Source organism: Cygnus atratus, chromosome 1, assembly GCF_013377495.2.
Source record: "Cygnus atratus isolate AKBS03 ecotype Queensland, Australia chromosome 1, CAtr_DNAZoo_HiC_assembly, whole genome shotgun sequence".
Classification (NCBI taxonomy): domain Eukaryota; kingdom Metazoa; phylum Chordata; class Aves; order Anseriformes; family Anatidae; genus Cygnus; species Cygnus atratus.
In genome coordinates this window covers 42424-59640 of record NC_066362.1, presented here as the reverse complement: position 1 = coordinate 59640, position 17217 = coordinate 42424, and the positions used below count along the sequence as shown (strand labels likewise).

The 17217-nt window shown below is 43.5% G+C and overlaps 2 protein-coding genes across 24 annotated transcripts in view; one reads left to right on the top strand and one right to left on the bottom strand.

Annotated features, from left to right (window-relative positions):
* Positions 1-6413, bottom strand: part of GOLGB1 (golgin B1) — a 70417-nt gene extending 64004 nt beyond the window's left edge. Inside the window, exons 1-3 of one of the 23 annotated variants that reach the window (XM_050708197.1) lie at positions 5636-6412; positions 3068-3260; positions 1365-1510 (exon numbers count right to left, since the gene is read on the bottom strand). The gene's annotated coding sequence lies outside the window, so the exon portion shown is untranslated. Of the gene's footprint in view, positions 1-1364; positions 1511-3067; positions 3261-5635 lie in introns of all 23 variants that reach the window. The other 22 variants (XM_050708199.1, XM_050708193.1, XM_050708198.1 and 19 more) reach the window with 22 other exon arrangements.
* A 4371-nt stretch (positions 6414-10784) lies between these two features.
* On the top strand, positions 10785-16066 carry LOC118259633 (guanylyl cyclase-activating protein 1-like). The gene is made up of 4 exons (XM_035569309.1): positions 10785-10982; positions 13217-13366; positions 14856-14946; positions 15939-16066. The coding sequence occupies exons 1-4, from the start codon at positions 10785-10787 to the stop codon at positions 16064-16066; spliced, it is 567 nt and encodes a 188-aa protein (XP_035425202.1).
* Positions 16067-17217: the final 1151 nt, after the last annotated feature.

The window sequence follows — 17217 nt, the reverse complement described above, 5'->3', positions numbered from 1 at the left end:
GCAGAAGACAAACTTGGGACGCTTGCAGATAAGTTTAAGACAAATCAGCAGTGTGCCCTTGCAGTAGAGAAGACCAAGTACATACTGGTTTGTATTAGTAAGACTGTACCAAGTAGACTGAGGGAAGCAATTCATCCTTTCTATTCAGCACTTGTAAGACAACATTTAAAGTACAGAGTCCACTTTCAGGCTCCTTGGTACATAAAAAAGGTCAGGAAGGAAGTGGAGCAAACACAGCAGAAAGCTCCCATGATGATCTGGTTCTGGATTTCAAGACACACAGAGAGGCTGAGAATGCTGGTTTGTTCAGCTTTGAGAACAGAGGGCAAGAAGGGACATATAATCATTGCCTTCCCTGTAATAGAAAAGGACCGAAGGAACAGCAAGAAGCTACATCAGGTGAAGTGCATATTAGGTATTAGGAAAAGGTTCTTTACTGATAGGGTGATCAGTCACTGGAACAGGCTCCCCAGAGAAGTGGTCACAGCACCAAGCCTGATGGAGTTCAAGAACTGTTTGAACAACACTCTCAGACATATGATTTAGTTTTTAGTTTGTCCTATGTGGAGCCAAATGTTGGACTCAATGATCCTTGGGGGTCTCTTCCAACTCAGGATATTTTATGATTCTGTGATTCTATAATCACAGAATGGTGTTTTCTATCCATCAGGTAGTTGAAGACAGAGCCAGACACTTCTAAAAGGTTCACAGCAAAAGGATATGAGTCAGTGCACACAAGTTGCATGCAGTATATGAAATTTCAATCAGAGAAAAAAAAACAAACAGCAAAGGCGACAAAAGAAAACAAAACACACAAAACCACACTGGAATAGGCTTACAGCAACCTGACCTAACTTTAAAGTTAGCCAGGCTAAAAACAGAGGGTTGAACCAAATGAACTCCAAGGTCCCTTATGACCTAAGTTATTCTAACATACTGTGAAGACCAGGTCACATGGGACATTTGACATCTCTCTTAACAAAAAAAATGCTATCTGTCCCAACTGTAAGACATGCAAGTATCACATTAGATATAAACTCTAGTTCATATCAGAATAATTATCTCCACCATACAGAATCTTTCAGTTTGACAAGATGTATGTTTTACCTAGAGGTAGGCTTCTAAAGCTGGCTACAATGATCTACTCATTCTTGCCCCCATTTATCTTTGTAAGCTAATCTTTCATATTATATTGCCACTTAAAAGCATGGAAATACTGACAGTTAAGAGGACACCGGTGCATTACTTTTTTGTAGCAGTCACACCTTTTAACTACCTGATTTTACAGAAGTAGAAAATCATAGAATCATTGTAATAATGCACATTTCAGTATCAGTAGCAGAAAAGGCCATGTGAACACCAACCTCTTCCATGCACTGAGTAGCTCGTAGGTATGCTTATTCAGCAGTGAAGAGACTTCCAGACAGTACTATTCATCATGCACAGGTCCTTCACACCATTTTTTTTTTTTAAATCTCTTGGATACTGACTGGTCACAGGAACCAAGATTCTTGGGGAGAGAAGAAAACAATTTAACAGTAAGAAAATAAGCATATTCTTCATCCTACACAGCACACTCTTGGATTACTACAATCACTCATTTGGAATAAGCATAAGAAGTGAAAAGTCTTCCTTGTTCATAAAATACAATTTCTCCTGTTCTTGCAAACACACACTCTGATTTCTAATGCCTAATGGCATGAACTTAATCTCTGCAGCCCACGGAATAAAATACTTAAGAAGTTAGTGAAGCAAAAAAAAAAAGAAAAAGAAAGAAAGAAAAAGCCAGGCCTCAGACAGTCTTTCCTGCAAAGAATTCTGGAGATGACACTGCTGCTGGAGGAGGACACCCTCATAAAGCTAGGATTGCACATGTTCTGTATCAATACGATATCCAGTGAAAAACAGTACTAGCATTTTGCACACACCATAGCTGGCCCTGCATGAGTCTAAGTCATAGAACTCCACAGTAATATAGGCTTTATAATTTCTACCAGAGACATTTCTTCCTTCAGCATTAACTGGTCACCAAGTCAGTAATACAAAAGACTCATTTAAAGACCTGAAATCACTGGTTCATAAGAACAATAAACTATTAAAGAATAAAAATAATAAAGGTGGTTTGTAAACCACCACCCCCACCGTCCTCCAACGAGGAACACGCCCTACTCTCTTGGCAGTGGTAAAAGCGTATTTCTAAAATGTCAGCCAAATGCACAAATGCCTATTGGTGACAATCACCAATATTTGAAGAGTATGACTCTGATTTTCCTACTGACCATTAGGCCACATCTCCAAGTCACAAATACACAATATGCGGCTGAGAGGTAACATAAAATAAAACATGATTCAGGATTGATAGAACTTAAATGCTACATGAAAGAGGAATTATTAGAAGTGGTATTAGAAACATGGGGGAAAAAATATAGAATCTAGGCACCTGCAGGCATTTGTTGTAAGCAGAATGTGTTATAGGGCTCAACACGTATCTGCAGTCTACAGGAATTACAATTTCAAGCATCTGCACATGGACTTTGAGGAGAAACTTAAGATTCCCTGGCCCATGTCCAGACTGACTGCAATAACCTGATACTGAACTACAGGTTCTTGCCAGTCTTGCCAGACTTGGCTCAAAACTGGGCTCCTCAAAATGCAAACAGAGGAGCTGGTACCTATTTGCATAGACATGGAGTTTAATAACATGAGCTCAAGTCCTGAAGATTCATGTCTTTGGAACTCACTTTTAAATTATTTTCTCAGGTGAGTTGAATATGGCAAGGGATGCAAAGAACAACAAGAAGGGATTCTGCAAATACATAAACAGCAAAAGGAAGTCTAGGTAAAACATGGGCCCACTGCAAAACGTGACAGATGTCCTGATGACAAAGTGCATGGAAAATGCTGAGGTGCTCAATGCCCTCTTCCCCTCGGCACATACAGGTAAGACCTTCAGGAATCCCAGTCCCCTGACAACAGACTGAAAGTCTGGAGCAATGCAGATTTACACTCTGAAGAGGACCAAGTTAGGGAGCACAAACTGGTCATACACAAGTCCACAAGGACGTACCCACAAGTGCAAAATGAGCTAGCCGATACCATTGCAGAGTGTACCTTCATCAAATTTTCACAACACACAATGAGGAAGAGGTGCTGATACACCAGAGGGTCATGCTGCCATCCAAAGGGATCTGGAAAGGCTGAAGAAACACATTGACAGGAACCACACGAAGTTCAACCAACAGAAATGCAAAGTCCTGCACCTGGGGAGGAACAACCACAGGCACATGCTAGGGACCACCAAGCTAGAAAGCAGCTCTGCAAAGAAGGACCTGGGGGTCATGGTAGACAACAGGTTGACCATAAGCCAGCAACACAGCCTCATGACAAAGACGAACAGCATCCTGGGCTGCATCAGGAGCGTCGCCAGGAGTGAGGTGTTATCCTTACTGCCCACTCAGCATTGGCAGAGCCGTAACTGGAGTACTGTGTCCAGTTCTGGTCTCCCCAGTACAAGAAAGCTGTGAACTTGATGGACCAAATTCAGCAACTAAGAGAAAGCTGAGCAGAGGAAGATCTTTTTCACAGAATGGTTGAGGTTGGAAAGGACCTCTGGGGGGTCATCTTGTCCAACTCCAACGCTAAAGCAGGGCCACTCAGAACCACTTGCTCCAGACTATGCCCAGTTGGCTTTCCAAGGAGGTCAACTCCACAGTCTCTCTGTGAAACCTGTGCTACTGCTTTGTCACCCATGCAGTTGAAAAAAAAAAAGTGTTTCCTGATGTTCAGAGATAATCTCCTGGGTTTCAGTTTGTGCCTGCTGCCTCCTATCCTGTCACTGCTCACCACTGGAGAGCTTGGCATCATCTTCTTCGCTCCCTCCCTGAGGTTAAATCCAAGAACAAGCATAACACCTTCAAATACCATCCCAAAGCCAAGAGTCAGCAGACAAGCTGGTAGCTGTCCTATACATTAGCCCCACAGACCTGTAGCAGAAATAGCCTGGTGCTTGCACTTCATATTTACTTAGAATCATGTAACAGGTGAGGTTGGAAAAGTCCCTTAACATTATCAAGCCCAAGCACCACCTAATACTATCAACTCCATATTAAACCATGTCCTTAAGTACCTCTAGGGATGGCAACTCCACCACTTCCCCAGGCAGCCTGTTCCAATACCTAACTACCCTTTCCATGAAGAAATTCTTCCCAGTATCCAATCTAAACCTCCCTGGTGCAACTCGAGACCTCTTCCTCACATCCTATCACTTATTATCTGAGAAAAGAGATCGACACCCTCTTTGCTGCAACCTTTCAGGCAGTTGTACAGAGCAATGAGGTTTTCTCTCAGCTGCCTTTACTCTAGACTCAACAATAACCTTCTTGCAGTGAGGGGCCCAAAACTGAACACAGTACTTGAAATGCAGTCTTGCCTGTCCTGTTTACAGAGGAACAACTCCTTCCCTCCCTAGTCCTGCTGGCAACACCATTTTTGATACAGGCCAGGATGGCATTGGCCTTATTTGCCACTTGGGCACACCAATGGCTCCTGTTCAGCCATCTGTTGACCAGCACCCCCAGGTTCCTTTTTTGCTAGGCAGCTTCCCAGCCACTCTTCTCTAAGCCCGTACTGCTGCACTGGTGTTGCTATGACCTAAGTGCAGCAGCTGGTACTCAGCCTTGTTGGGCCACATCCCATTATATGGCATTCATCTATCCAGATTCCCCTGCAAAGCCTTCCTTTTCTCAAGTAGATCAATATACCCACCCAACTTGGCATCATCTGCAAATTTGCTGAGCATGTATTCAATCTCTTCATCAAGATCATTAACAAAAATGTTAAACAAAACTGACCTCAATACTGAGCACAAGGGAATACCACTTATGACTGGCCACCAACTGGATTTAACTTCATTCACGAGGACCCTTCGGACCCAGACATCCAGACTTTTTTTTTTTTACCCAAAGAACAGTACATCCGTTCAAGCCATGAGCGGCCAGTTTCTCCAGGAGAATGCTGTGGGAAACTGTATTAAATGATTTGCTAAAGCTGAGCTTATAGCAGTAAAGCATTACATAGTGCTGGCCAATTTCCTTATAAACAGAAGTAGACAAGCACAAAAGGACACAGGTTATTCTGTGCTCCACTGCCTCACCCAAATAAGTAAACAGTACAGCTGGCAGAAGCAAGCATATTGCTCTTCTGGTATCATACTGACTTGGATTTCCATTTTTGCGTACAAGCAATATATTAGGCATAATTGTATCCATTTCTATTTCTACATACCAATTATTGATGAAAGCCTTGACAGTATCTGTAACTGATTTATTCTATTGTAACTTTATTATACATAAATTAAGTTTAATTCTTTGTGTTTTTTTCCCTCCTTTGGGAAGCAAACAGGCATTGAAAGCACTGTCGCTATACAGAAGCCCTAGGACAAACCTCTCACGCTGAGCAGGGGGTCCCTAAAAGCAACATGGAACGAAAGAGTACAATAGACACCAACCACCGCCGCCTGCCCACAGCTCCAGATCTCAAGGAGCCGGCAGCAAGCCCTGCCAGCGGGTTCGCCCGCGGGTCCCAACGATAGTGCAGCTACGGGAGCGCCCGGCTGCCCCGCCAGGCCCGCACTTACCTGCGAGGACAAGGTGATCGCTATGCCTCCGGCGTGGCTCACGGGGCAGAAACCTTCCCAGGAAGGGCTCCACTGCTGGTTAAACCTGGGCACCGAGCTCAGACCCCCAACAAAAGAGGCTCGGTCGTAGCGCAGGCACCGGCGTGCCGAGACCAGGACTGACCGCAGAGCCCGGTGAAGGCGGAGACCGCCGCCGGCCCAGCCCGCCCGGCCGTTCCTCACCGCCCTGGACCCCAAGGAGCTGCGAACCCGCCCCGATTCCTCCCACACACCAGCGGAGCCGCTCCCGCCAGAGCTGGCAGCGGTGCCCAGCGCCGCACAGCGCGCCGTGTCCGGTCCAGGTCCAGGTCCAGGTCCGCCGCCGAGAGCCGCGCGACAGCCCCACAGACCTCACACAACCGCAGGACAGCACCAGGAGACGGAAGGTACCGACCTACCAGCAACCGGCACACAACGACAACCGAGCCGCCACAGCACCGAGCCCGCCCCCAGCCACCTCAGCACCGGAACGCTCCGCCGTGGCTTCCGCCTCCCACCCGGCCCCGCCTACCCGCCGGAGAACAGCCAATCGGCTGCGGGGCGCAGGAGATCGCTCAGCCAATCGTGGCGAAGGACCCGCCTCGGCGCCGCGGTTGCGCTGACACACAGCACAAACCCACCAATCCCGAGGAGGCCTTGCGGGCCCGCCCGATAACGAGGAAGCAACCCGTTAGCCAAGGCTTCTGAGGCATGCCGAGGGGTGCGGTGGGACGGCGGGCGGGATTGTGCGTCTCGTCCGCGCGCGGGGGCGGGGACACCCCGACGCTTGGACGCCCCCCCCCGGCCGCCCCCGGCCAGCCCAGCGCCCGGCCGGCCCCGCTCCGGGCGGCCCAGTCCCCAGGCGGCCCCGCCCCCGGCCAGCCCCGCTCCGGAAGGCCCCGCCCCCGCACGGCCTCGCCCCACCCCTCAGGGAGCGCTCTGAGTGCTGAGGGGCTCCTCAGCGGAGCGTCGGTTGCCGGCTGTGTTAACGCGGACGCTCGAACGCGCTGGTGTTTCTGCTGCCGATGTGACCACGATGTAACAAGGCATTGCTATGGCTAGGAACAGAGCATACGCTCTGTATTGAGCTCATAAGGCTACAGGACTGAGGCTTGTGTGAACAGTCTGAACCTTTGCGGTCTGCCTCTGGCTTCGTTTCACTTTGTTTAGATGTGAGAGCAATTTCTCTAATTATCAGGTGCCTATGGCTAATTTATTTACTTTTGTTTGTGTGGTATAATCATAGTTTCATATAGGTAGTAATGAAAAGCAATTATTCTAGAAAGATATTTAAAACTAACATTAGATGCAGAGTAGAGAAATACAGGTCTGGTACACCGGCTGAGGTCTTGAAAAGTAGAGACAGTATTTGGTGTAGAGAAAAGGTGCAGGATAACAAGAGGCATGGCGCAGGCTCCAGTGCTGGAGACCCCTTGTCTATAAACAAGTAACTAATGATTAGTTTAAAAATGTAGAGCTGGACAAAGCAGGTTTTGGTATGTGTGAAGGGCACCATATCAAGTAAATTCAGATGTAATGGAGCTGCAGATCAGTGAAGAAAGATGCAGGTGTAAATGTAGGTTACAAAACATAGATAAGTAAGCCTAAGGGGAAGGAAAGAGAAGAAAGGGAAAAAAAGGAGAAAGAAACCGTCAACAAGGACATCACTTTCCTCCCAGTGAAGGGCTCAGGATGCTGACAACTGGCCATGACACCTCCCCACCGCCAACACTACAGTGAACCTCAGACCTTAGGACCCAGAGCAGTGGTCTGGTGAATGTAAAACCAGAAATTGTGTAGAAACCATGTGTGTGTTTTGCAATATTGATTGTATCATTGCTATTAGTACAACTTTTACCTGAGTATAAGTACTCAATCAACTCCATTATTTTTCTTTGGTTTTCTGTAATTAGATCTAGACTTACGATGATTCTTGAATTAGACTATTAAAATTTCCATTACACTAATAAATTCTTGGCTTTACATACTTACGTAAAGTGTTCTTCCTCTTTGCCCATAAACAAGATTTTGAATGTGACACTGCAGTCTAAGTTTAAGAATGTTTAGTAATGTTTTCTAACAGAGACAGAAGCTATCTCCTTTATGTACTTATGTCTTACATGAATTACCATTGATATTTTTCAGGGCTCAGTTCCAATAGTATCGCACTACATTCACTAACACCAACATTTTTGAATGGTCACAATGATTTTTTTTTCATTATATAATGCTTCAGTATAAGTAACTGAAACATTTGTTATACATAGTTTTGTTGCATTGATTTAATATGCTTCTGAGAAAGTAAATTTATGTACTGCTTACATTGTTATATAATGCTAGCCGTAAAAGATAAGTACATGAATTGTTTAGTACTGTTAATTGTTTCATCATCTAAAATTACTTCTGTTTTATTATAAAGTGTTTCTGTTTGAGGGGTTGTTTGTTTGTTCATAAATTACACTATAAAAATAAACTATTACTGTGTTTTAACAGAAACCAGTTTTTGAGGAAAAAACTTGGAATTACAACCATTCCTAAGTAAAGCAGGTAATTGTCTCTGATTCTTCTGTGCTGTTGTTAGGAGCTGCCAGATCTCCTGGCCTGATAGAAGTGAGGCTGCTACAGCTCCATGCTCCTAGGCCCAACCAGTTGCAAGGCTAAGACTGCGTTCCTAATAGGCATACTCACACAAACACATGTATATAATATGTGTACATTACACCCAGCAAGCAACACAGACAGAAGCACCCAGCACTCACAGAAACACAATTAGCACCAATGGCTGCAGGCTGTCCATGACTCTGGCTGATCAGGCTGATGATCCCTTAGAGGGAGATAAAAACATATACACAATGCAGATCCTTCCATTAGTGGGGCCGAGATACTTGGTCTATGCTGTAACTAACCCTGCAGGCCCAGTCTCCCCAGCGCCTGTGCATGCCAGACCCTGAGGCCCACAGTCCCACTACAGTTGCTGCTAAAGATCCCCTTGCACACACCCACACACAGAGAGGCACATGCTCTGTGGGTCCCATCAGTAATTGCAATACAACTCAGGCCATCCAGTAGCTGGCCCAGGATCCTTGCTCTGAAGGCTGTCTGTCTCCTGCACACAGAAACACAGAGGAGTGGGTCTAAGTTGACTGCATGCCTTACAGTCTCTCCAACAGTTGGGCTGGACCCCAGGTCCTTCTCTGATGGTTAACTCCTCCAGTTGTTTTACTAACATACACACGCACACATGTGGTTCCCAAATCAATAAACCTATCTGGTGCCTAGTCCATCTTGATATTCACTAATGATCACATGACCACATACTGACAAACATACTCTCACTTGCTCCATTTGCTGGCATCCAAGACATGCTGTCCCCACGCTGGTTCTAGTCCATCTAGTCCAACTCTCTGACCTCCTCAGGGCTAACCAAAAGTTAAAGCATATTATTGAGGGCATTGTCCAAATGCCTCTTGAACACTGACAAGGATGGGGCATCAACCACCTCTCTAGGAAGCATGTTCCATTGTTTGACTACCCTCACAGTAGGCATTTTTCCTAATGTCCAGTCTGACCCTCTCCTGGTGCAGTTTTGTGTCCATTCCCGTGCATCCTGTTATCAGTTACCAGGGAGAAGAGTTTGGTGTTGTCCTCTCCACTTCCTCTCCTCAGGAAGTTGGAGAGAGCGATGAGGTTTCCTCTTTGTTCTCCAGACTAGACAACCCAGGTGTCCTCAGCCTCTCCTCATAAGGCATGTCTTCCAGCCCTTTTACGAGCTTTGTTGCCCTTCTCTGATGCTTTCAAGGACCTTAACATTCTTTTTATATTGTGGAGACCAGAACTGCACACACCGATGTTAAATATAGTACGAGAATCACCTCTTTTGACCAGCTGTCTATGCTGTGTTTAATGCATCCTAAAATGCAGTTTGCCCTTCTGGCTGCCAAAGCATTCTGCTTGCTCATGTTGAGCCTGCTGTCAGCTAGCACCCCCCCAGATCCCTGGATGTTTAATAAGAAGACAAGAGTCTTCCAGCATCCCCAGAACTCTAGAGGTTAATAAGAAGTCAGGAAAGACTGTGCTGATCTGGTGCAGGGCATGCATACTAAACAGCAATCTGTTTACATTCAACCAGCCCCTTTCATCCATTTTCCTTCTATTTTGCTGTGCTTGTTCCTTCCCAGACCACCTAGACCCATCCCTTTCCCTACCTTTGGTTCCTCCCCTAACCACCCCATACTCTTGTGCAATCCCCCCATTGCTCTTCCCATGCAACCCACAATGTTTTCTATGTCCCTGAGCAGTAACTCCCCAGTCAGCAAGGTACTCTGACAACCTGTCCCATTGACTCATGGTGATGGGTGTCACCTTCAGGCCGATGGGGCTGATGGATCTCCTATGACAGCCTTAGGAGAAGCTGAGGCAGGGGCTTATTTTCTCTTACTAGGTTAATGGGGTTCCCTCCCTGTTATTGTCTCTTTTTGCGCCTTCCTGTTTGTGCAGTTGTCTTTTATGGGTTGATTGACCCTCTGTAGTGTTTCTGGGGCTAGCCAGATCAGGAGACTAATTTGGTTCCCCCACCTGCTGTTCTTCTATGCCCCTTCATGTGTGTGGAGATGAGGTTTTTCCCACATAGCCTAATACTTATGAGGGGTCATTTATGTGAAATTTTTTTGTCCTATACTCTAAATTATTCAAGTTCTCTAGCTGAGAAGACTCAAATCCAGTTAGAGGAGCAGATCTTCACATCAAATCCCCCATCTTGTAGCTTTTTCCTCTCATCTTCATGTATAATTATATAAATGTTAAAAATAGGGTAGTGTACAAAACCAGCGTAGCTCCTGATGTATCTGCTTAACCTACTCACCCCTTCTGATTTGTCTCCTGAAATAGCAGTGATTTACTAGATTATCTCACACCTTCTTTCCATTCTAAGAAGACTGTATCATTGAAACTTTCAGGTTTGTAAATCAGCATTTAAGAAGATTAACATTTATAATTGGCTTGGGGAAGGTTAGATCTTTACTTATCTAAGACTAACGTTGAATGTGGAAAGGAGCAAACGGGCATTGCTGTGAGAGCTACAGGACGAAGAGGATCATTCCTATAACATCCATTCGTCTGAACACACGTACATATGGGGAACAATAGCAGCTCCACAGTGGATGATCTGCAGGCTGTTGAGATCCACCACTGGTACAAAAAGTTCATGACGGAGTGTCCTTCTGGACAGCTGACAGAGCATGAATTTAAACAGTTCTTTGGGCTTCGAGGGCTGGATCCACAGGCCAATGAATACATTGAGCAGATGTTTCGCACATTTGATATGAATAAGGTGAGTTATCCAGCAAGGAAATGAAATACCTTGTACTGCTTAGAAGTAAACCAACTCTTGCAACTTTTGGGAGTCCCTGTATTTTTTTATTTTTTGTTTTTTTCAAAACTGCTGAGGGATGTCAATGTAAAGTAGCAGAATGTAAGGGGCAAATTAACATGTACAGATAATGGCATAGATAACAACCATAGGTAATAACACCTCATTATCTAACTACCTTGTTCAAGTTCACCCTTGAATTTTAAGAATTCCTTATAGAGTATTAATTGGTTTGGCCTTGTTTGACTAGCAAAATGCTAATAGAAAGAGATGATGCTGAAATCTAGAGCTTAAAGCCTTTTATTATTCTTCAAAAATACGCATGTTAGATAGTAGAGACTACATGATTCAAAGACAATAGAAATCTTTATAACATTTGTAGAGGAATTTCCAGTTATTTCACAGATGAAATTAATCTTGCATGGGGAGACAATCTGTCTCAATGGCTCTCCTGAGCAGTAAGAGGTAGAGCACATAGCAGCAGCTAGGAGGCAGGTAGTATTTCTCACTGTGACAGGTGACCTCTGGCTGTCTCATGTAAAAAACAGTAGCTCCCATAATGTCTTTAATCATTAAATGCCCCTCATTTTTGCCTGTTTTTTTATCTGTATATACTTCATCCTGTGCTTGCAGGCCTGTAATCTCAATGGCAGATAAATTTGCTCATACAGCAACACAGGAAAATTCAGCTCTGCTCTGTGTTCCAACATTCTGAAATAGCCCGAATCAAGGAGGAACTAGGTGCTGAGACATGTGAAACAGGTGGGAAATCTCAGGGTAAATTTTGAAGAAGGAAAGGCTGGGGACTGAGGAAGGAATGGCAGTTTGGACAATGTCAGAAGGCACATGGAGTTAAGGAATGCTAAAGAATATTGCAAAATTACTACAGAAAGGTAAGAGAGGAGCAGCTAGACTCCATTAGGGTTGCTGAGATATTGTGGTGGATGTAATGACTGCAAGTGACTGCAGACATCAAAGAATCTTCTTTCTCATTCTAATGTTCTCAGTGCCCAGGATAGTGATGGTGATGAGAAGCAGTTTTATAAACTAAACCAACATGTTTACAGTTCTTGCACAAGCTTTTCCCTTTACCTCTGTCATTTCTTGAGAAGTTTAAGGATTTGAATATTTGTTCAAAAACATTGCACTGTCCAAAGTTCCTCGTGAGCTCCAAGTTATGCAGTGAACAATGTTTTAATAAAAGTTTCAAATTCAAATTAGATCATATTAAGATAAAAAGCTATCATCCGAAGAAAATGATTTCAATAGGAATGAAGTAAGAGTGTGACAACCAGTGGGGATGGACCTACATCAGTTAATCTTAGCTTGTTAATAGCCATTTAATCTACGTTCATTTTATAATCAATGGCAAGGAACAAAAGCACCCAGGGGAAGAGCCACCCTGCAGTAATACAGATATCGACACTGGATGAAATCACCTACCTGGATATTCACATTCTGAGAACTCTGCTGAGGGCAAAGAATTAAAATTTTCAATTGAGTTATTTTATAAATTACAATTATCCTCTCCTTCCCATATTGAAAGTTGGTTATCTGTGTTTTCTGTTATTTTGCTCAATGAAGTTATGAAAAACTCATGTAATGGGAATATGACAATGATCCTGAATGAATATTCTAAAATATTGTGGTCCTTGCTGTAAAACAGTAGTGCTCTGCTAGTCTACCAACATTTGCATTTTACATATATTTACATGCATTCCAGAAAGGCACCTGACTTTGCTTAAATACCTCAGTAAATAAAAGTTTCATTTTTTTCCTTTGCAGTTTGTTGAAGTAGTTACTCAGAATCACTGAGGAACATATGCGCTTTTTTTTTTTGTCTAACTAATATAAATTTTAGTCAGTGTTAAATCTAGGGATTAGAAACCTTTACTGTAAAAAGAGCACTGGCCACGAGGAATGACATGTTCTATCTGCAGTTGGTGATGACAGAGTATCCTAGACATGTAATAGATCATAAGTACAGGAATCCAGGTGTTTAGGAGATCTTAAAGGCGACCAGAAAAATAGTGTGTATATATTCTTTTCCTAAAGCTTGTACATACATATGCATTTCCGTGACATTTGTTTTTCTCTTTTAGCTGTAAATCTACACAGGAATAAGGTAAAGCAGCTCCAGAGCCACAACTCCCTCTGTTTGTTCCTGTCACAAGTTGGTTTTTGTTTTGCCATAGGATGGATATATTGACTTCATGGAATACGTGGCTGCCCTCAGCCTTGTTCTCCGTGGGAAGATGGAACAGAAATTGCGGTGGTATTTCAAACTGTATGATGTAGATGGCAATGGCTGCATTGATCGACATGAATTGCTCAACATCATTAAGGTGAGTCTCCAGGGGTACCTCTCCTCTCCTCTCCTCTCCTCTCCTCTCCTCTCCTCTCCTCTCCTCTCCTCTCCTCTCCTCTCCTCTCCTCTCCTCTCCTCTCCTCTCCTCTCCTCTCCTCTCCTCTCCTCTCCTCTCCTCTCCTCTCCTCTCCTCCCCTCCCCTCCCCTCCCCTCCCCTCCCCTCCCCTCCCCTCCCCTCCCCTCCCCTCCCCTCCCCTCCCTTCCCCTCCCTTCCCACACAAGTAGGACTTCTGACGTTCCTCACATGGATGATCATGGTTGACATCTTCTATAAAAGCCATAGTCCAATAAGCAGACTTAGCAGTCTTCTTTACCACCATAGCATATATTACTGCATAGACTCATAGAACATCTTGGTTTGGAAGGGACTTTAAAGATCATCAAATTTCAACCCCCCTGCCATGGCCAGGGACACCTTCCACCAGACCAGATTGCTCAAAGCCCCATCCAACCTGGCCATAAAGACTTCCAGAGATGGGGCATCCACAACTTCTCTGGGCAACCTCTCTCACTGCCCTCATAGTAAAGAATTTCAGAATGTCAAATGCAGAGAATGTTTGACAGTGTTTATTGAGCCTAGTGCACCATAGGGTACTAGAAGGTGGATTATCAAAAGAACAAGGCACGTAAGGAAGTTAAATTGTGTCTTTGTATCATGTTTAACTACAGAGGGATCTAGGAAGATTCACATAGAAAATAGAGTATTTTCATGCCTTTTCTCAATCAATTCATGTGTGGAATACTTCAGAAATGCATAGCATTCTCAATTATACTAGATAATATGAACTGTTAGCAAGATTTTCTGTGTGGAGCATGAAATCCCAAAGGGCTGCGAGTGATCTTTTTATATCCAGTGCTTCACAGATAAATTTGAAGGTTTTGCTTTTAATCTCTCAGATTCTGAAGGTGTAATTTATTCCATCTTCACTTCACACCTGAAAAATGATAATCTAGTTTTAGATTTGGCAAGGTTCGGCTGCAGTGGATGCATTGAAATGGGCATCTGTAGAGAGACATTCATGATATCCATCTAATAGTTCTCAGTACAGAGTAAATTGGTCTCTGGAAATGTGTCTATCAATATTCTTATTTTGTTTAGAGGTAGCATAGATGGCCATCTTATATCTGTGAATGTAGATGGCTTAAGTTAGGTATGTTTGATCTGGGTAAGTGGCCGTGATCCTGATTCTGCCATATCTGCAGTGCTTAAGCTCTACCTAAGCAGATTTAGGGCAGTCCTCTGGTTTTAACTGCTTGTTACATGCTCCAGAACCACTCTTCTTTCCTACCCTTCAGTGCAAACCATAAGGCCAGATGATGTCTGCTGTGTTTTTCCTATGATTATGGCATGGAAAGGTACCATGCATGACTACCTTGTTCTGAATCTAGACTGACAGGCTGCAATGGAGTAGTCTATTGTTCTGGGAGTCAATAGGCAGCTTCCCATTCTTGCTCTTTTCTTTTAGGCTATTCGGGCTATCAATGGTGGTGACCATGAAACTAGTGCAGAAGAGTTCACCAACAGAGTCTTCAACAAAATTGATGTGAATGGAGATGGTGAGAATGCTATGTCTGTCATCCTACTTAGATAGTTTCAGTGCTAAAGAGAGAGATCCATGTTTTCTTTTCTCTCTTGAACTTTACGCTTCTTCATTTTATATTTGCTTGTTACATGAATCCATTTTTCATGAGTTTTGCTAAGACACTTTTCTCCTTGAATCATACATAATCAGTACTATAGAATTTGTTCCCTGGTACTAATTCTTAGCTACATTTTCTCCACGTTAGTTTTGTAGGGCTTCTTTTTTCCTTCCTTTTTGTATGTTTCTGTGTAACTTATGTCAGAGTTAGAAGTGGGCTGGGCTAACAGGTGCTCCCAGCTGCTCCTAACTCTTTCAGCAACAGGAGAAGGAAGAACTGGAATTTAATGTTGAAGTTCTGAATTCCTTCACTGAGACTGTTACAGGCTGTACAGCAAGTACTTTAAGTGCTATGGACCAGTCAGCCAAAAGATATTCAGTGGCACTGTAATCGTTGCATATCCCTGAGAGGTACTTCTTTCCTTGCTACTTCATGTGCTTACCTTATCATACGCTCTTGTTATTCCAGACGAATTCTGCTGAGCTGCTTCCCTCAACAAGATCTTATTAGTTTCGGGCAGAAAACCTATTTCTGACTGGCACAATTCCTACTGTCACTTCTTTTAACATGAAAAACAGCAATTATGGAACAGGTTTAGCAGTATGACAGGTTACAACAAAAAGAAGCAGACTAATCCAGCTTTATAAATAGGAGTCTATGACCCTGTTCTTTAGCCACAGACTTCCTGTATTTTTTGTAATGTACTCTTTCCCTTGCAAGGGAAAAATGTGAGAGTTGTAGTTCCTGGATATCGGCTAAGTTTCAAATAACGTTAAAATGACTCTCAGGCCTCTTGGTGCTTGAGAACAGTGTATGTATACGACGTGGTCCCTAATGTCAGATTACTGTACTCCTTTTACTGTTCAAATGTGGATGATTTTGAGGTCTTCTGTTTGTGCCTGACACAGGTGAACTTTCCCTGGATGAATTTGTGGAAGGAGCAAGGAAAGACGAGGAGTTCATGGAGGTTATGATGAAAAGTTTGGATCTGTCACACATTGTGGCCATGATCAACAACCGTCGTCACAGTGTATAAATCAAGCTGGGAGAAAATGGTGTGCCAATAGACCGAAGAGTGTACACATACCAGGAAGGACAGAGGTTTTTAAAAAACAAACAAAATTTCCATAAGCATACATATGGAAGTAGGAACAGAAAGAAACTGTTATATGTGTGTACCTGAGTCCATGTTCTTGTGCAAGCATTGAAACTCAGACACACATATGCAGGGGAGGTTCAGAAAACCTGGGTCTGTGTAGCAGTATTCAACTTGACTTCCTAAACTCTAAAGGGCAAGTTTCAAGACACAAATTACTTCCTTCTGTGCCCCAGATTGTCACTTTGCAATGGACTAAAGGTAATCCTAAATTTGCAAAGAGCACTGGGAGAAAGGGGCGATGGGCTGTGGAAAATATCAGATGTGTACAAAAGAAGAGCTACGAATTTTTATCAATGGAGAGAACTGTCAATACATTGTAACATCCCCTGTTCTTGTCATGATATTAGATCATAAACACCAGCAGGCTTGTGGGCTGCAGATGTGCTCATATTTGGTAGTCTCTGATAGCCTTGGTAGCTTTATCCAGAAGAACTTGAGAGCTGAAAGAAACAACAGTCTTTAAGGCTCGTAATGACTATTCTGTTCCCAGCTGCACTGTCAGTAATGCTGTCGTTTGCAGCTTTCTTTGATAAAAGTACTCTTTACCAAACTAGTCAATAGTTTAGGAGCAACTTCAGTAATCAGAGAAAACATGCCAGTCATGTTCTCAAAGAAAAAGAATTACCTGAGATATCAGATCTTTTTTACATTCCTTGTAATTCCTACTACTGTGCTCTCATACAACTGAATAAATGAAGTATGTGAATATGATCCTAAGTATTGCTGCTTCACACATCCTTATTGGTCATTCTTTTTATTCTTGGGGAGAAAACCTGAGAAGCAAAAGGCAACTCAGTAAGGTGACTTGCGAATTCTGCTGTTCATGCAATTGGTGAAGTTCATACTATAGATCAGTGTTGCCACAAATGAATATGCGTCTTTGTAGATGATGGGATGAGTAATGTAGCATGGATAGAAACTGAGCCATGTAGCATGGGTAGAAACTGAGCCAACTGTTTCTTGTTCACTGATGTTAGGTAAGGTCAGAATCAGAGGCTCCTTTGAATCCGGAGAGAGAGAGAGAAGGT